At 44.2% G+C, this 19709-nt stretch overlaps 5 protein-coding genes across 5 annotated transcripts; all 5 read right to left on the reverse strand.

Moving 5' to 3' along the window:
- Positions 1 to 427: 427 nt before the first annotated feature.
- On the reverse strand, positions 428 to 2379 carry V865_006181 (uncharacterized protein; the record flags this gene model as incomplete). Its single annotated transcript, XM_066229941.1, has 4 exons — positions 428 to 985; positions 1031 to 1327; positions 1398 to 2270; positions 2347 to 2379. 4 exons carry the CDS (start codon positions 2377 to 2379, stop codon positions 428 to 430), a joined length of 1761 nt encoding a protein of 586 aa, XP_066086038.1.
- A 634-nt stretch (positions 2380 to 3013) lies between these two features.
- On the reverse strand, positions 3014 to 5036 carry V865_006182 (uncharacterized protein; the record flags this gene model as incomplete). The annotated part of the gene is made up of 3 exons (XM_066229942.1): positions 3014 to 3778; positions 3858 to 4741; positions 4823 to 5036. 3 exons carry the CDS (start codon positions 5034 to 5036, stop codon positions 3014 to 3016), a joined length of 1863 nt encoding a protein of 620 aa, XP_066086039.1.
- Positions 5037 to 5561: 525 nt separating this feature from the next.
- On the reverse strand, positions 5562 to 8154 carry V865_006183 (uncharacterized protein; the record flags this gene model as incomplete). The annotated part of the gene is made up of 13 exons (XM_066229943.1): positions 5562 to 5905; positions 5977 to 6073; positions 6138 to 6195; positions 6250 to 6408; positions 6531 to 6580; positions 6647 to 6844; positions 6921 to 6973; positions 7044 to 7232; positions 7335 to 7362; positions 7429 to 7517; positions 7593 to 7646; positions 7730 to 7788; positions 7886 to 8154. The coding sequence occupies 13 exons, from the start codon at positions 8152 to 8154 to the stop codon at positions 5562 to 5564; spliced, it is 1647 nt and encodes a 548-aa protein (XP_066086040.1).
- A 1336-nt stretch (positions 8155 to 9490) lies between these two features.
- On the reverse strand, positions 9491 to 13416 carry V865_006184 (uncharacterized protein; the record flags this gene model as incomplete). The annotated part of the gene is made up of 5 exons (XM_066229944.1): positions 9491 to 10160; positions 10230 to 10443; positions 10506 to 10787; positions 10858 to 11401; positions 11470 to 13416. 5 exons carry the CDS (start codon positions 13414 to 13416, stop codon positions 9491 to 9493), a joined length of 3657 nt encoding a protein of 1218 aa, XP_066086041.1.
- Positions 13417 to 14499: 1083 nt separating this feature from the next.
- V865_006185 (uncharacterized protein) lies at positions 14500 to 19391 on the reverse strand (the record flags this gene model as incomplete). Its single annotated transcript, XM_066229945.1, has 14 exons — positions 14500 to 14748; positions 14819 to 15075; positions 15147 to 15206; positions 15277 to 15351; positions 15429 to 15609; positions 15677 to 15782; positions 15846 to 16056; positions 16137 to 16497; positions 16558 to 16868; positions 16946 to 17196; positions 17305 to 17862; positions 17947 to 18387; positions 18531 to 18866; positions 19045 to 19391. The coding sequence occupies 14 exons, from the start codon at positions 19389 to 19391 to the stop codon at positions 14500 to 14502; spliced, it is 3744 nt and encodes a 1247-aa protein (XP_066086042.1).
- Between the last annotated feature and the right edge of the window lie 318 nt (positions 19392 to 19709).

The raw sequence follows: 19709 nt of genomic DNA on the forward strand, positions 1-19709 counted from the left end.
CGATTTAACCTTATTTGCGTGACCTTTCCCTTTTTCCCAACGAGGACCGCATGTTTCATATTATGGTAACGTATCGTTGAAACACGGCCGTAGCACAATTTGTGGCTTCCGCATCGCATCGACATCCTGGAGGGAGAAAGCACGATTGAGTGCTTGAAGAATGTGTTGAGGTTGATGACCTACCGGAGTGCTCCCATCATGCGATCTGGATATGTGGCATTTGGGAGTGTTGCCGCCTCATTCAAAGGATCATGATATATCCATATAATTTACATGTCTGATCTTGAACTCCTACGAATGATCTATATTACACTGGATACGATACCATCATGTTCCTCTGATCTCGGCTTCCTTCAGACCTGGATGATACCTCACACATCTTATGCCATTGATCATTCGAGTTTGAAACTCGTAGCATAGTCAGCGACTAACACACAAACAGTCCGTCGTCTTCCTCAATGAGAAACCCATCATCTTCTTCCACCCCAAATCCTTCATATTCCTCATATCCATACCCTTCCAGATCGACCTCTCCAAATCCATCATCGTCTGCTACACCAAACCCATCATCATCTGCTACTCCGTATCCCTCTAGATCTTGCACCCCGAACCCATCCCAGTCTTGCTCACCGAATCCATCCCACTCTTCGATACCTAGAGCGTCTTCTTCGATAGGGTCTTGAGAATCAGCTTCTTCCTTGACATGGGCCTCAATGTCTCGGTTGATATGATCAAGTCCATGAGACTTCTTCTCAGCTTCATGTTCCACTAGATATTTCATCTTGATACCATTCACCAGAACTTCATCTCCTTCCTCTGGCCCGACATCGCGTTCCGTATCCAGATCACAGAGGTCAGGGAGTTGATCGAATATATCGAAGGGATAAGTTGCTTCGGGGTTCCTCTGACTAGCTTCTGAGCCAGGATAACTAGCAGACCACTGGAATTGTCGGGCTTTTCTCTTTCGGGACCAGTCACCTTCAGCCTTTTGATGGTTTCTGATTAGTTTTGCTGAGTTAACTGTACTCACCGGATTTGGATCATGGGTCAAATGTGATGGATGATCGAGGTTCCATCTTGAGGATGCTTCAATCTCCTTATTCCCATTGACGATCCGGGACAATTCCCGAGATGGGACCGCTCGTGTTTGTGAAGGTCCATCTTGAATCGCTAAAAGGTTATCTGAGAAGGTCTTTGCGGGGCGGGGAGCAAATCCTCCTGATTGACACATTATTCGGGTGGGCTTTCGCAAGATACCCCTGGGTGCTGTCCCTGGAGCAGAACAAGGCTTGGCTTTGTCGCCAGTTCGAGGGCGGGTAGACCCAACCTTTGGTTTCGATGTATGTATATCATTGATGTGAGGTTATAGACTGAGACTTATGATGGAGATCACTCACTATTGCGTTAGTCCAATCCGCCACCTGGTTTTCCAATATCCCAACTTTTACCTGAAGGTACTTGATCCTTTCGTCCTTCTTATTCATTTCCACTTCATACTCATTTTGCAATATTAGGGCATTAGATGACCAATACCTATTTAATTCTATACTTTTAGCTGTGATGTTGCTTTTCAGCCAATCAATTCGCTCGTTCGCATCTTGCAGTTGATTTCGTAATCTCACAACTTCTCCTGCATCCTCGAGGGCTTTGAATTCTCTTTGTGCCACTTCCAATTCTTGGTTGGTGCGAAAAGCCTTCCTAGAGAGCTTATCGACCTTTTGGTGGGCTTGAGCAAGTAGATGATCACCCCCAGTCGTAGATCTGAGGGACACTGGAGTAGGTAGAGCAGAAGCGCTTGTCGGCATAGAGAAGGGATGGAAGGTAGATTGACTTGCACTTCGATCCCTTCGAGAAGGCGAAATTATGAATGCGCTATGCGTGTGGTGCAGATCGATTGCTGGCGTCGGAGGAATTCGGTCGATGTCCACTGGGAGTGATTCCAAAGGCGTGCGGTACTGGATGTGGGGATCACCTGCAGAGGTCGTAGTAGTGGTTCTGGTAGGAGCAACTGGGGGAGGGAATGATAAGCGTACTTGCTTGCTTGAAGCCGAATCGACCCTTTGAGGGAAGAATCTGTTTTCTTCTGGTCCGCGGTTGACTCCGTTGGTCGAACGAGCTATATCACATTCCCAGTGCTGCAAAAGAGAGGTCTGTGGGGCGAGTCTTCGGAAGACAGGTTGTGACAGCTGAGCTTCGAGAGAATTGTCACCAATCTTGGCAGTGCGAGGTGAGTGAATGCCCACGAGGAAAGTGAAGTGAAATGGGTTCCGCTGATCTTACTAGATGAACAACTGAGGGGTCAGCGGTTACTCGGAGGCTTCCAATTTAAGAAAGAGTGAATCTTACCTGAAAATGATGAAGCGTGCAGGTTCCGGTCATTTTGCGATCCTTAAGGCAGTGGCGCAGGACCATTGCGAGATGGCTTGTTGGGGGACGGGAACAACATATCTTCCTGATAATTCGGATGGAATAGATCATAAGGTCGTTTTCTTGACATGGCTGGACCAGATTCTTCTATCAGTGGTCTTACCTCGAAAGGGCTGAGGAGAAGGATAATGAATTAGACGAGAAGGAAGAGGAAGAAGGAAGAGGAATATAAAAGATGAGATGTAGGAAATGCGGTTGCCCCCAACTGATCCATCAGAGGATGTCAGACAGCGGCTCGTGCGCTTGAAGCTGCCACAGATCAGTTATTGTATACCTTCTTTACTATGCAACCCACATTAGTATATACCGTACTATGGATGCATAATCACATCACTCTGATACCTTGGATCCATTTACGGTGGCGATATCATTTTGGATGTGTCATCTTCTGTTGCATATCCACAATACCACCGAAATCAAGACCATTATAATGATGATGATGACATTACATTTCACATAAATTATGTATATATCTGCTACACAAACTCAGTTACGCTCATATCGGAGGTATCTCTCGAGATTGTTTTCAGCCCCCATTGATTGCCTTCTTCTCCCACGCTCCGACTAATACCACCTTGGGGAAGTTTCACCAGTAATATCCATCGTCTATCACGCCGAACTCCCCGTCATCTTCCCAATCCATCCATCCATCCGATTCTGGTCCAGTTGTATACCTGATCCAATCACCCTCGAATAAGACCATCTCTCCTTCTTCAGGTTCCATGGCATCTCGCAGGGCTTCTGGATCGGTCACAAGACCAAAGTACCCCTTCCAATGATCTGCGAATGGGTTTTGAAATTCATCTTGGTACATCTCTACACGATCATTGAACTGATCTTCTTCTTCAATCAACCACTCAACCACTTCTATCGGGAGATCTTCTTCTTCTTCCTCTTTAGCCCAAGCTAGTAGTACCTCTATCTCATTATCGCCTATCAATCCTTCTTCTGACCACTCGCCTATACAATCTTCTTTCTCCCGACACTGATATTCAAAAGCCTTGCGGATCTGAAGATACTCCAAATCCTCTTGATATGCCGAAACAATCCCATCAATATCTTCCATATTGCACAACGCCCATTCAACTTCTTCTTCTTCTGACTTTTTGACATCTTCAAGATGAAGTCTCAGTTCGGCTTCTATATCTTGCTCATTGTCGATTTGTGGTATTGGATATCTGGGTAACGCATCTGATACTCGTGTTAATTCCCAGAACTCGGATAGGCGTTGTGATATTTGCTGTGGGCCACTGACGCGGCCACTGGCATTATTCAAGGGTGTGGTTGTTACTCTTCTGGTGAGAGTTGCGAATCGATTTGACACCCCTCCCATAAAGCGGGGTGCAGTACCCTAGGCAAATTATAAGTATCCTGGGTCAGCCAGCTCCTTGAGACCGATATGTAAAAAGTGATAGCGCGAGATAACTCACTTGATCCCTGACTAAAGTGCCACTTGTTTGACTACCTCCAGTGAGATTCAAGAGTCGTCTTTCCAGTTCCATAATCTTGATTTTCAGTTCGAGAATTTCATTGTCCTTCTTCAAGACTGACTCATGGTATATGCGAGTACGAAATTGGATCTCTTGGTCTTTCTTCTCCATTTGCTGAGCATGGGATCGCTTCAGGTCTATTACCGTTTGTTGAGCGATGTTCAATTCCTTTTGCAGATATTTGATGTACGCATCAATGTCCGAGGTCAGGTTATCAGCCTCAGAGACGGATGTGGATTGGTCCCCAGGGTTTCTAGAATGGTCAGATTCGAGACTGGTGTTGGAGGCAGGAGCGTTGGAGGCAGGAGCGTGATGAGCGATGGATGATTTCCCATACTCGGTTCGTCTGGCTGTCACATCCCCACTCAAAGCAGAGTGGTTGTTCATTGTGTTGTATCTCGACTTCGAACCAGGGAGAATCATATGCAACGGCAGAGAGTTGAAAGGATTTTCAATACCGTTGATTGAACCTTGTCCAGTAGGGGAACACATAGCGGAAGGTCGGGAAGCTGGGATTCGCTCACTTGGGGAGGAACAAGGGAAGATACCTGCAAGACCTCTGTCCCAATCTGGTTTGAACAAAGGACCGGTACCACCTGCTTTGTATCTGTTCGAAATTTCGGTGTCAATCCGGGAAGATTGGGGGGACCACAGCGAAGAAGGGGATACTGATCGTAAACTTTGAATGCTGGAAATCGTCGGAGAGGAGGGCTGAGGTCGACTTGCGTTCTCCGTGGCGTGTTCATCATGCGATGATTCGGACAAAGGGTGGAGATTGCGGGAGAAGGGAAGTTGAGTTGATCGTCCCTGAGAATGATGTGTGTCTGAATGATCCGTTGAAAGTTATAAATCAATAAACAAGGACTTAAAAAGCTGTATGAGTGAGTACAGAGGGCCAAGCTCACCTGTTGAAGTGGGAGAAAGAACACTTCGATCATAGTTTGTGAAACCTGAATCGAGTGCATCACATCTTCTTGGCTTTTTATAGGGCGAATGCAGAGTAAGATAGTAATCTTCATCTTCCTCGTCGACTTGAACGGAAGAAGTACTCGTAGAATCAGGATAACCTTGCACTTCTAGTTTTGCCATGGGATATCTAGTAGCTCGTCTTTTCATCATCTTGGGAAGGGATTAGACAGCCGCGAAACAATACCTGAGTCAGTGAGTACCAAATTGTTCGTTTTATAGATCAGAAAGGAAAGGATGAAGGGAGAAGGAAGAAAGTCAAGTTCAGATATGGTCATTGAGGTGGATATCACCCAATAACGTCATTTAGTGGCACAAAGCACCCAAAGGAGGTCCTAGCGTTTCTCATAGGTCATATTCAAATAATACAGTAAGCTCCTTGTTGAGGTTTACCATGCCATCGGTTCATACTTATACATTCGAGATACTTACGCTTCAAATACTACCATACCAACTTGAGTCAAGAAAGTATTATACCTGTGTCTAAAAGTTGCTTCGACGACGTGATAATAAAGACCGTCCCTCCCACAATCATAGAGCACAAGCTCAACTCGATCGCTTGGTTCATTTTAGAATTTGAATCTTGATTGGAACCCCCTACCGCTTTCTACTCACACCTCTACCAACTCATGTAGTCCGTCCCACCCACTTCAACATCTTCAACCGATCATTTACGAACTAGAGCATATACCTAAACGCAGGATGATCATCTCCCAATTCCACAATCTCCTTTCTCGACATCCCTTGTAACCCCCATTTAGCCTGATACTCTGGATCCTCAAACTCGAAAACCTCATCTGGTCTAGGTGGAGGACCATATTTCAAATCTCTCCTCTTGTTTTCTCGCTTCACACCGAAGTAAAGGATAACAGCCATCGAAAAGTTCAACAAGCAGAATGCCAAGGCGGTAGCGTGTCCAGGTAAGAATCTAGGAGCATCTTTGTTTCGATATGCTTGGGAGGAGACGATTCCTCCTGAATTACCTGCTGAGAAGACTAGACCCATCGCCACCGCCTTTTTGTCTATTTGATCCGGGAACAAAAAAATGGTGAGAACTGAGTCGATCGGTGTATATGACTATCAGATCACTCACAATGATTACCAAAGGTGTTACCTGTCCAAGAGATCGTCGTAGCGATCAATGGGCCAACAGCGCTTGAGGCCACGAAGACGGCAAAGTAAAGGGCTCCCTAAGTATAATCTGTCAGTGAATCCATATCGTGGAAGATATCATGCGTAGGGAGGGGTTCTTACAGGATATCGGATGGGGACAGTCAGTAGTAGCAGATAACCTGTGGCACCGACCAGTGACCTAGAAGAAACCTCAGTGAAACTCTTCAAGACGTGAGATTGATTGACAACTAACCATCCCATCAGGAAGAAACCTCTTCTTTGATATTTGTCACTCAAGAAAGCAGTACCGATGGTAGTGATGAACATGAGAACGTATGGGGGAGTGCTGAGAAGCAAAGATGCGGACACCGAGAATTTACCCAAGTAGGCGATAATGGTAGGCGTAAAGAGGCTTGATGGATAAAAAGTTAGAATATTGCCATAGAACGTTTGAGAATTACACTCACGATCCACTACGAACATATAACGTCAGCTCAGCACCACCTCAGAGAAAATTCCGGAGGATCAGCTCACCTGTAGAGAGGTTCCGCAGCTCCGATATACATCAGCATCAGGCAGTAAGTCTACATCAACAATCTCAAGGTCAGCATTCGTGTCGCCTATAGTCGTCGAGGTGAGTGAGTGCTCACCTTCCAGTCGACCAAAGCTTTCTTGATGACTCTCCAGTTGAAACCACCTTCAGCAGCGAGACCTTGCTCCTGTCTGAGTCTCACCAACACCATCTCTCGTTCGATTGGAGTGAGGAACTTGGCTCTGTCGGGCCAATCGTGGATCATCCAGAAAGATGCGACGGCAATGACGAAAGTGAGAAGACCTTCGATGATGAACTGTTAGGATAAAAAGTATGACGTTGATCAGTTCGATGGCGATCCCAAGAGAAGAACGATTATGGGATTGACTCACAATCCAGGCCCATCCTGCTTTACCACCAATACCATCCATCTTACTCAACCCATCTGCACAGAAATTGTCAACATGGCTCGAGAAAATATCAGAGGTAAGCTCGAATCGTGTCAGACCACTTACATCCCAAAATTCCTCCGAATGCTCCACTAAGAACCGCACCAGAGAAGAATACCGAAACTCTCCTATTGAGCTCATCACGCCTGTACCATCCTGTGAGGTAAAAGTTCAGCCCTGGGAAAAGACCAGATTCGAATAAACCGAGACAGAATCGTAAAGCTAAAAGTTGTCCGTAATTCGTGACTAGCCCCACTAGATGAGTCGGACACAAAGGTGATTTAGCTGAGAGGTCATGCAGATTGTTGGAATTGACAAAATAGGATAGGGTGATCCAAGTGAATACGAGAGACTTACTGCAAGTTTGGAAGATGGCCCAGCAAATCTGACATTACGTGATCATCTGTTAGCTTTATCTGCCTTTGTCGACAACCATGATAGGGAGACTGACCATAGTAAATGGAATCCATCGTGAAGGTCTAAGTTTTTTTAAAACCAGATTGGAAGGTACTTCGAATGCTACGTAACTGACGAAGAAGACTATGCGAGAGAGATCAAGTTTACACGAAGGTCAGCTGATGGATACGTGAGGTTGATATTATTCAAATCACTCACTCATCGAAGCGTTTGAGTATTCCAAAGAAGAGAGATTAAGGTCCTTTGTCAACCCTGGTTGGAAAATCGTGAATCAGCTTATGATCATGATGCTAACACTTTCGAGATGTTGGTGAGACAGTATGTATTTTACTCACCGACAAGTTTCGCTGCTCCCACATTTACTCGATCAATAAAACTGAGCAAGTACAGCAGTCTACAATATACCAATTCATAAGATATCAGCTCATTTCTCTTTCACGAACATATACAACATAGCACATGGATCTCGAGTAGTTATCACTCCCACTCACGTCATCCAAGGTATCAGATTCAGATCCAATTTCCTCAAAAGTTTCTTCTCCGCTTCGGCATACTCTTCAGGAGACATACTGGCAATCTGCTCAGCAGCCAATTTCGAGTGATCAGGCATCGTGTCTGGCATTTTGGAATCTTCCGTATTGGCTACATATCGGTGAGAATCGAGTGAAGTTCGAGAAGCAGTAGTTATCTCATGTTTCTCTCCGTTCCCATTCCCATTGCCGTCATTGATCCCTTTGATATGGTGATGATGATCTGTCATATTGGTTGATCTCTTATGGTATCACTGTCGAGTTGATAAAGTGACAGACAGTACAGTATGTTCACTTGGTCAAATCAGTAGGAGTAAGATGGAGAGAATTGATGTAACCCAGACAAACTCTTGGCTTGAGTTATATATATACACACACAAGGAATACGTCTACTCCTGAGGGGATGGTGATCGGTCACATTACCTTTTACCATTTTCCGATTAGTCACTTAATTAGCTCGACTGTCACCCACACCCCGCTTGGGCCCCTTTGGCTCCCCGGCAGATCAACACAGATGGAGTAACCGACGTGTTCAGTCATTTGACATTGGAGTGCTCGTGACTGGCTGAGTTTATATCTGCTCATTCAATGCCGGAGAGGAGGGGGGAGCGGGAATGGAGTGGAATGGGGAATTTAAAGTTATCGTACCTCACTCACAACGCCCATACCATCGGTCCGGGTATACCGGACATTGAGCAAGGTTTTGATAAGCTGAGTCAAAACGGGATATTACCACGTCATGCTGTTTGATTTCACCAAATTATCGAAATCAACTTTCAACCTTTCAACATGACTGAATCACTCTTTCTTCATTCTTCTTTCTTCATTCCTTCTACTTTACTACACACCCAACAACACAATACACTACATAGCAACACGTAAAGCATGCATCAACATACCTACCGTACAACTTTCCTTCCCCACTCCACTTACATCGACCCTTCCCTTGATCGTCTACAACTTATCCTACCCAAGCGCATTTGCCTAGTTCCTCTCTACCTCTCTTCGCCGTAAAACGTAAAGAGAATCATACGAGTTGAACTTACTAGTCGATTTGGAATAAAAACGCTTTAGGTCTAGACAACCTGTGTTCATTCATTTCTCACGCAAGTGGGAAGTGATTGAGCCGGCGTTGCGTCGTTCCACCCTTGATATGTTAATTTAGAGATGATATATCGAGGACTAAACTACGCTGATACTTATCACTCTTATATGTATCTATGTTGTATATATTGTGAATGCGGATGTATGGTGTTTACCTGTATGTGGACTATAAAACATCGGCATCATCATGATTCCCGAATCACATCAAGATTAGTACTGAACGTTTGAACACCTGCAATCCAAGTCTCAACTGACAGGTCCAACTGTACGATTTCAGTAAACGTTCACTTGCTCTGCACTCCGACTTGCAGTCAAAACCATCACAAACAAATCAAACAATGCAAATTATCTTCATAAACATACAAACAACTATCATCAATATCATACGATGATATAAAACTTGTAAGAAGGGTAGTTCTACCTTTGGTCTTACTTTTACTCAATTTTCTTTCAGCTGTTTGATTACAACCCATCACCTTTCCTCAATTTCACATGTTCCCTCTCCCCTTCTCCTTCCCCTTCTCCGATTTGTCCAACTTGATTTTCATGTATTTCCGATCGAGAATCAACCACTCTTCCTTTCCTTCTTTCCAACGCTCCCAAACCAGTTCCAACCCCCTTATGCCAAACATCTCCATCATACTCCATCGATGATCCTCCAACTCCCAAGAGGGCAACCATAGTTTCTATAAACCATTCGTTCTTCTTGATATAATGTACCACTACAGTACTACTACTACCCATCTCATTCTCATCACCTAAAAACCTTTCCTTTCGAGTCGGTCGTGTGGAATATACCCTATTGATCTTCTCTTTAAGACTTTCTCCTATTGCAGAAGCAGGTTTCGAGAATGTTTGTTGATGCTTTTGGTCATTCTTTGAGCTACTACTAGACAATAGAGAATCGCGTAAGAGTGATAAAGAAGATCCTTCGACGAGAGCTTCAACCTGTTGTGAAACTGTCATATCATTTGACAATGGTCGATAGGCAACTCCGAATTTGCTAACGCTAGAATAAGAATTGGCCGATTCGGCACCACCTCTTGAGGCCAATGTAGATGGAGAAAGTCCAGTGGTGTTTTCAATTCGGACTTCAGCAACTGTAGAGGGGAAGAGGAACCCGTGAGAATAGCTACAACATCCCGATGACAATTAGCACATTCTACGAATCATCTGAAGAACAGGGAACTTGTATACTTACACTGTACCAGCCTTTGGATGATCATAGATCCAACATCTCTCCGTCATCCAAACTATCTGTTCCCTCTCAGGATGCATATTCATCCATTTCGCTACCAACTTATCTTCCTTGCCTCTTGTCAAAGTTCGCAAAGCAGGTGAAGCGTGAATGTATTGTACCAAATCGAAAGATAGCGCATAACATTCACCAGCCATAAACGTATTTTTGACGAGGTCTATCATGAATCATATTAGCAGTCAGATTCCTTTCATGCGATCTTCGGAAAATAACACTTACATCCCCAGAAAGCTTTCGATCTCGGTGCGACCCTCAATCTCTTTTCCAACTCCCCAAGCATGATGAAACTATCTTCATCCGCTTTGACCACGTAATCAGGTTTTCTTTCACCTTTCCATACGGGCGACAAAGAATGGGCATCGGACTGTTGATCTTCATTTTGTACTTTTGGATATTCCCACTGAGGGACAGTAGCATTTTCAGCTGCCCAAGAGAAGAACGCATGTGTTTTACCACTGTTCATATTCTCGTCCATATCAAGCAACAAAATGTCATTGAACGCTATTACATCATATCACCCCAGTCAGCATCCTATGCCAAATTATGATTGGAAAAGAATTATGCGACTCACCTTCCATTTCCAGTTGAACGGCTTTTTCAAACCTCTTCCTTGGTCTACCCATTACGAATCTAATCCTAACACCTTCTGTACCTTCTCTTCTCGATCTCCAATGCGAGGCATAACTCTGTCTGATCATATGACGTCGTTCCACCCCTGCATCAGTTGTGAAGACTCCTATCAACACTCCAACAGGGTCGATGGAGCTGTTGGTAGACGAGATCTGAGGTTGAGGGGGAGTGAGATGTGGGTGGTACGGCCAAGCTGGATGTTGAGGAGTTAAAGGCATTAGAGTCAAGGGTTTGGACGAGGTAGGTGCGAAAGAGTTTAGAGGTACGGATTCGATATACGCAGAAGATGGGAATGAAGGATTGGAGTTTACGTTGGAATTGATATGGGGTGAAGGTAATGAGGGGTCTTGCAGTGAGTACAAGGTGGGATAGTTGGAGGTACAATATTGTCGCCATGGTAATGGTTCTTTGTCAGGATTCAAAATATGTTTGAGGGTGAATGTCAATGTGACAGCGAATGCAGCGAAGAATAACAGGAATAGACTCTACAAAGATTAAAAGTATCAATCAGTATATTGGTACACCACAGTGAATGGTGTATAAGTAAACTTACGATACTCCATGGTTCAGTCGGTACAAAGACCATTATCCTCGCTAACCATTTGGATCCCCAGACTTTCTGATTCGGACCTAAACTTTTCCTTCGTGCATTCATCGTTAATCCGCCATTCGATCTCGTATGACTATGTCCAGACATCAATCTATCCCTTTCTCTATTCCTACTTTTGGCTGAGATGCTATTCTTCCTATTTATCGTCACCCCACTACCATTGCCATTGCCATTATTATCGGTGTTTTGATTTGGAGATGTGAAAGATATTTTATCTTGGATAATTTCAAATAACCAACCCCAGTTCCTCGTTCCGGTAGGTACGAATTTACTAGCTGACACGGTCGGTAAAGGGAATCTAATTATCCTAGAAGTCGAAGAGGAAGAGGAAGTATCAAAATTGATTTTGGGTGAAACGGAAATATCATTATCGATGGATCTTGATAGAGTCCTCTGCCACCATCCTGATCTGGGTATAGAGATGGTAGGTCTATGCGATTTGTGAGAAGTAGTTATAGGTGAATGAGGAGGGATGTAATCGTCTTCTTCGGATGATCTCGAATCTGACCGACCGGTCGTCCAACCGTACCTCGAACTAGATGTTGATATGGATGTTCGTGGACTGGAACCAGATCCACTAGGCTGAATCTGCGCGGCCGCAGCAGCAATAGCATATTCCGAAGCTAGATCCTGCAAAGATGGATGAGGGGATGGTCCTGGTGTAGGTGCTCTGGATGGAGAAGGCGATACGAACGGTGAAGATGGTAAGGATAATGGTAGGATGTTGTACGGATCTTGAGGAAGGGGTTGAAGGCTCGATGGGGATGCCAAAGGTGCTTGAGAAGGAAGGATCGATGTTCGAGGTGGTGAGACATTGGTGGTGTAACCATATCCGTTATTTATTGGTAAAGAAGGTGACATCGATCCAATCTCATTGGCAGAAGGAGGGGTCATACTTATGAAAGGTGTAGACGTCGATGTTGTTGAAGTTGATCCTGATCCTGATGATTCGCCATATTTGGGTAGTCCACCATTACTCATATTCATTCTCCAATCCCTATTTCTATATTTATCTTTTCTCACAGTTCTCGTTTGATCCTCCTGACTTCCTTCTTCTTCTTCGTCTTCCTCTCTTTCGTCGTCAGACTTCGAATGTTTAGTACTGATAGGAGGTAATGTCAACCTATTCCCAGTCAACCAACCCAACGCTGAGGAAGATGCCGGAGCAGTAGGCGGTGATTTCAGTAAACTCGATTGTCTGCTTCTAGGAGATGTATATGGGTTGGTGCTAGTCGGAGTAGAGAGTGAAGGTCTCCGCCTTGTTATATGGTTGTTACCGTATTCCTGAGTGGGCGTATGAACGTCTGATCCAGTTGTCCTACTACTAGAATACGAATCTTGATTATATGGGTTGTACGGATTGTGATTATCGTCTATTGACAACCGCTTGAGCGGGTGAGAATGCTTCTTTTCTGTTGAGGAAGGAATATTGACGTTTTTATCTTGTCGGTGATGGTGATAATCAGGATTAGGAGTACGGTTGATATAATGGGAATGTGATCGCGTTATGGTATGAGGTGGTAGATGTTTGGAAGGTGACAAGGGATTTCGCGTTCTGTTGTTGTTAGTACTCGTCGTCGAGGAAGAGAAAGGGGGGATGGACTTTATCGAAAAATAATCTCGGTCACCGTTATCCAAAGCTGTTGTCGTTGCTGCGCCTTGACTATTAGTTGATGGACTACTAATCGGTAACCGTGGAGGTTTCGATGGTCCAGCAATAGGAGGAGGATAAAAAGGGTTTGAGGGTGAGGGCGGGATGATTGTGATTCCAGCTGGTGTATTAGCCTTTGGCGTGGTTGTTGCTGTTATATCATCTGAAGGTGTTAAAGTTGATTTACTAGATATATAATGATGATGGGTTTGGTTGAGATGGTGATTACTTTTAATCATAATTCTAAAGATGTATCACTGAAACTGAATTGTTTTCCATAATAGATAATCTCTCTGTATGTCTGATGTCTGATCGTTGATTCACGTACAAGGGAGAGAGAGAGGTTTCACCTTAATTTTTAAAGGTGCAAAGTCTAAGATCTAAGATTAGCTTGGTTGCGTGAGGTCGGACCGAGTGCTCTCTGTTACTTGCTCCTTCCCTGTGAGATCTTTTACGTTTGGTCAGGTAGGTTTTACGATCTCTGATGATGTGACGGTGATAGTAGAAGCGAGGTGAGTTATTGCTATGCTATGCTATGCTATGTTATACTTGGACTGTTACTGGTCTTGAACCGCAAAGGCTGTTGTCAGAGTGAAAAGTGAAAAGATCAATGTCGGGTGTTAGTAGGGTGCATTACGATAAAAATGTATTCATACTCTATTCACATATCTGGGATTTTCTAATGGTCATTACAGGAACAGGGTCCGTCCACTCGCTTAGTCTTCTAGTTCCTTTAGTCCTTTGGACAAAGGGGATCAGGGAGTCAGGGTTCAGGGAATTGAATTCCGCAGCAGCGGTCTAATTGTCGACTGCGCAGTAGCAATGGTGTACCTGGTTGCATGCTTTGCTTTGGTTCCATAACAACGCGTGTAAGCTACAGCTACATACTACTCAGTGGGGCACGTAAGTGGCGTATGACGGGATGCAACGATAAACACATGCACCACGATTACTTTACTTCACTCCGTTCAAGTAATATTGCGCAGTAGTCAAATGCTTGAATTCCAACTGGATACGAGTAAGTTGATGTTCCCGTGCATAATGCGAACAGAAGAGAAGAGAGGAGGAAGACTGCAAGACTCTTGGCGAAGATCTGATGAGGCAAACCCCCCAAAGAGGAGTATTGGGGACCCCAAACTGTGGAGAAGCACTAGCACGCACATCTGGCAAAGAACATGATGCTTTTTGTTAAAGACTAAATGCATACAAACAGACACGATACTGATAAAACTAAGATCCTGCAGATTGATCCTCACCTCACGCTAAATGCGCTTCCTAGGCTACATAGCTTGCAGTTTCCAAATGAAGTCCTCCTCTTATTTTTACCACTGTCTAGGAGGTTTACCCCTACCTCTACCTCTTCCCCCTCCTCCTCCTCCGCCTGCATTCTCACCATTCTCGGAGTTCCAATTGGACTGCTGCTGCTGCTGATTGTTATTCTTATTTGATCCTTTTCTAGATTTCTGTTGTTTACCTCCTCCAATCTGCTGTGCAAGTGTCTGAGTAGGCGGCGCAGGTAACGGTGGGAAAGCGTTTGGTGAAGGTGGACGATCAATTGGTGGTTTGAATCCCTACGAACGATTGATTACACATCATTATCAGCTCAGCTCATTCTGAAATTGGCCAACGTCAAGCACTTACCGTCTTACTTCCTTCCAAAAACACATCATTCATCAACCCCTCAAACCCTCTCAAATCATCTGTATCATCGTACCCTTTCCATATTTTGTATAGTAACAAAGCGAACTTTGAATCTTCGATCGAATCGTGAGTATTGGTTTGAATATCTTTCTTGAGTAAGAACCAAGCCAAGAATTTTAATGAAAGTTTACGATGTCGACCTGGTATAGTGAACAGGTTGACTGTGTCCATGACTTGAGATGGAGGTACGAAGATATCTACTCGATGACACGAACCCAAGTCAAGTCAGGAACGATACTCTCTCCGCAGATCTCTAGAAGAAACTCACTAATCGTTCGGAAATCTTTGGACAATCCATGACCAATGAATATACATCCCAGATCGACCACTACACCGTACCATGATTACCATCAGCTATCTTCTCGTTCATTTTCGTGAGGCAAAGGAAGGAATCTCACATAACCTCAATTTCTTGTACGCCACCTTGAGAGGAACCAACGTATGAGGCGAGTTGTTTGGATCCAAATCTCCAGCTGTTATGATGTGACCGGACGTCAACATGAACTCTTGATTGAGGCATATTATATATCAGCGGAAGTTGTTGACTCACCCTTGATACCCGAGAACTCAGTAAGGTAATCTACGACAGCCTCACTCGTATGTATATAATCATCTATAAACGGCACACCCTCCTTTTCACCCTGTCCTCTAAGTACCGAAACTCTGGCAAGGGACATATGAGAAGGTCGAAGGATGTTTTTGGTTCCATCTGATCGGAATTCCATTTCTTCCTACAATGTTTTTCAAAATAGGATTAACATCGTTTCCAAGGTGTTAGATATCAGATAGGAAGCTTACCTGCTGTAAAGCCACAAACTCAGCATCTATAGCTATAAGTGTCCCAGGTTTGGGTAATTCATTTTCTTCCAAAACCTTATGTTTGATTAGCGCATTACGTCGATTCCTACACCGCTACGTCAACATATGGTTCACCAAACTACTAAAAGCATGTATTAGGCTGACTCACCAAGCAATAGAAACATCCTTAAACAGCACACTCTTATCAATCTCTTTTGGTAATCCATTCAAATCCAATAAATTCGAAGAATCAACCCTCTGGAGGAAAATTACAGAAGGGACTTTCCATTGATCCGGGAAGTTGAAAACTTCTTCCTCCGATATGGATCTTACCAAGAAATCATTAAACATTATCCAATTGGAACCTGAATCGTTCGACACTGATAAATCAATTTTCATATTAACCATCATCAGTATACGATACCGAAAGGGACAGACAGACATGACATGTGTAACTCACTTTTAACGAAAGAGACCAGATGAGCAGGTGTACGTTCATCCTCCTGTATCTGAACTACCAAACTTTTCACTTCATACCCGATTTTCTGTCCATCATCAATGACGAGTTGAACAGTTGGCTCCAAAAATCTCGTTTTGGATTTATGGTCGTTTTTCCAAATCTCGTATAGATCATTCGAAGTCATCATCGCATTGACGCTCAACACAGGTGGTAATTGGTCTCTATCACTGTTGAGGGTACGTTTGGAATCCAACGGTGCAAACGACTTGCAATTACTGCATACTGCTTTGGTAGTGTTTTCTCTGAATATCGAGGATTTGAGGACATCATCAAACTTGGGTCTACCAGTGCCAGTGCTAGTCTACCATGATATAAGCATTCATGGATACGATAACATCAGAGAAATGAGAACGGGACTCACTTTCTTTGGGTATATTAGATCAACAGCATGTAACGTTGTATCCCTTTCCGAAACGAATCCACAACTCCTACACGTATTGGTAGTTTTGATTTGCACACCCAATACCTGATCTATCGCTGATGCCTTTTGCACCTCATCTGATCCCTTCAAAGATAGATCTTGAATATCTTTCGTGCGTATTTCGAAAGTTTCACCGTCGACTATCGATTCCGTACTGAAAGTCGACAACAACCATCTATTGAAATTCTGGATGAGTGAGCCATAGGGTGCAGTCGATTTATCATTATCGTCCATCAACCCCAATGCAGATGCTATACGATTTTACAATGTCATTAGCACCTATAGACATACGTATGATGGGACTGATCAAGTAGACACAATAACACACCTTGTGGCGTGGCACTGAACGCTCTAGAGAAATTACTAGCCTGACAGTTCCTTCCTTTTGCATCTTCCAGCATCCTGAATAGGAATCCAGCTTCGCACAGAAGACAATGCTCTTTCTTGCAATCTACACATATATGGGCGGTCGCCACAGCTCGTATAGGTGGCATGTAATGAATAGCTTGTAATAATGAATTGGTATAGGAATTGAGAATATCGGTTTCCAGTCCCGAGTAAGCAGTTCGATTGTAGTATCTACAAGGATAAGGTACTCATCAGCTATAAGGCTCTTATATGCCGTTCGTTCAATATTTCAAGGAGAGGGTTATAAGCGTGTCTTTGGGGAGGTATCGATCGACTCACTCAAAATCAAAATCTTCTATACCAAATTTGGAATATTTGATTTCCACTTTCCTATAATATTTCGGTATCTCCCCATCACCCATCACCACATCTTGTTCATCATCATCATCGTCATCTTCTATCACATGTTCATCATCAACATTCATCAAATCCTGATTTTCTCCACCACCACCTCCTCCAGTGAATTTCTTGGTCTTTTTTGTGGCTTTCGCACCATTCTTTTTCTCCAATTTATCTTTCTCACTTCTGAATCTAGGTTCACTATTTCTTCTTCCATTGGTAGCATTCATTAATCTACCGTTCTGGTTATTTACGTTCGTATTTTTATGAACGTTACGTGCACCCGGTCGAGAAGGTATAACATATCGTTTACCTTTTAATTCCTTTGGCGTAGTTGCATAACCAACGAAATCTACCATTTTCATCGAATTCAACACGGATGTAGGGATAGGTAAAGGCGGGTTGAAGAATGGTGAAGCGTCTGTGGCATATAAATCTGGTGGGAAATTGGATATTAGTGGCTCGGAATAGTACGGCATACCGATGAGGTTTAAGGGGCTACTCCAACATCGTAGTGATAGTCAGCGTTACGTTGCGGACAATGCTTTGATGGGCTTGGCCTCAGCTACACATTACACTCACGTAGTATCTTCCCAGACTATAGGAGGTAAAGGATCCGCCTGATCTGGCCATTCAGGTTTAATCCCATCATAACCATTGAAAGTTGGCAAGACCAATTGACCATTCTCATCAAGCTGCGCAGTCTCACCCGTATCGTGATTTGTCCAAAGATGTAAGTTGCCATCGGCATCTCCAAAAGCCAGATAATCACCTCGGGGAGATAAGGCCATGCTCGTCACGTATGAGTTGATATCGAGTTGCTGGAACATTGATCCCGTCGATCCAGTTGACATGTCGACGGTCTGTAACATCCCCTGCTGTGAGGATATCACCAGCTTTGATGGATCTGTGGGGTGAAGTAAGGCGAATGCTGGTCCGGCGGGAAACGAGATGGGTGGTAGAGGACGAAGAGTTCTGATATCGTAGATTTTGACTAGTGGGTCGGGTAGAGGGTGTCCTTGCCTATGAAAATGAGATAGCTGTTAGTCATCCGATTGATTCGAAGAACAAAGTTACATATGAGTTGTTATGGGGACTCTTTAACGAATATTGTCACAGCTGTCTGATCGGATACTGAGGGGACATAGCATGAACAAACCACTGACATATGTGTCCACCCCCAGGTGCATACCAAATTCCCCTGTACGTCCGCCCCATTCAGTCCACCCGTATGGGCCTGGACGGGTACAATTGACGATTGCGACTTGAAGCCTGTCCTCGGATCTAAGAGGTTAATCTGTCCTGATAGACTAGCCGATAAGACTGATCTGCTTGATAGAGACGGAGAAAGTTTCACAATGGGTGCATTGGGTATATCGACCTTTCGGACTATCTCTCCTCTTGCTGTGTTGGCTAGTATGAGGGGACCTGTACCGCCCGCGATTACTTCGTGGGAATTGACCGGGTTAGGGGCCATTGATCGAAGGGAACGAGAGGGGTCGCTGGGTGGGTGTATCTGAAATCAGCTCTCATCTACCCGACTTTCGATATTAACTGCCCAGACTTATCATCCACAATGGGTGATCCATCAACATGGATCCCCCTTCCTGTTCGACTTTACGATCCTCCATCTACAACCTTACATTCTGCACTCAAAGAGATTCAAGCCAAATCACTCACTCGACACTCCATTTAACAACCCCACCTCTCTTCCTCCCACTGACTCCTCCTTCAGTTAACGACCATATATCCCTATCTGTTATTCTGAGCTCTCTCACAGCCATGTTGATTCCAGCAGCCATATTCAGATACCCCCCTTGGGCGACTGAAGCTAATTTCGACCCATGGGCCGGGAACTGAACGTTGCGCGTCAGGCTGAGAGGCGTACATAATGCAGTGATTGTTCCAGAGGAAGTACCGAGCCATATTGTATCTGAGAAAGAGTCGATGCTGATTACGGTAGAGATGGGTTTAGGGTCGATGGACGTTGGGGGAAGGGTAAGGAGATGAAGTGGGTTGTAGGTCATTTTGTCATTGGCCTAGCAGTATTTTGAGATGAAAGTGGAAATAAGAGGTCGGATTAGGGAAAGACCTAAAAATGGTAGACAGATGGGTATAGATGATATCAACACTATGATGGGATGCAGTGAGAGGACATTAGTTGATAGGGGGATGAAGGAGATAACTCTGTCGAAGTGACGCGATGATGCTCTCTTGTCACCAAATTACTCGTAATGTTCACCTCCACCTTGGCCTGCTTTCGGTCGAAATCAACTTAGACCTGTAAACATGGAGAAGTGTCCACTTTTGCATATCATCTCTCATCGTCCATCAGATCGTATATA

Source organism: Kwoniella europaea, chromosome 1 (assembly GCF_036810445.1).
Source record: "Kwoniella europaea PYCC6329 chromosome 1, complete sequence".
NCBI lineage: Eukaryota > Fungi > Basidiomycota > Tremellomycetes > Tremellales > Cryptococcaceae > Kwoniella > Kwoniella europaea.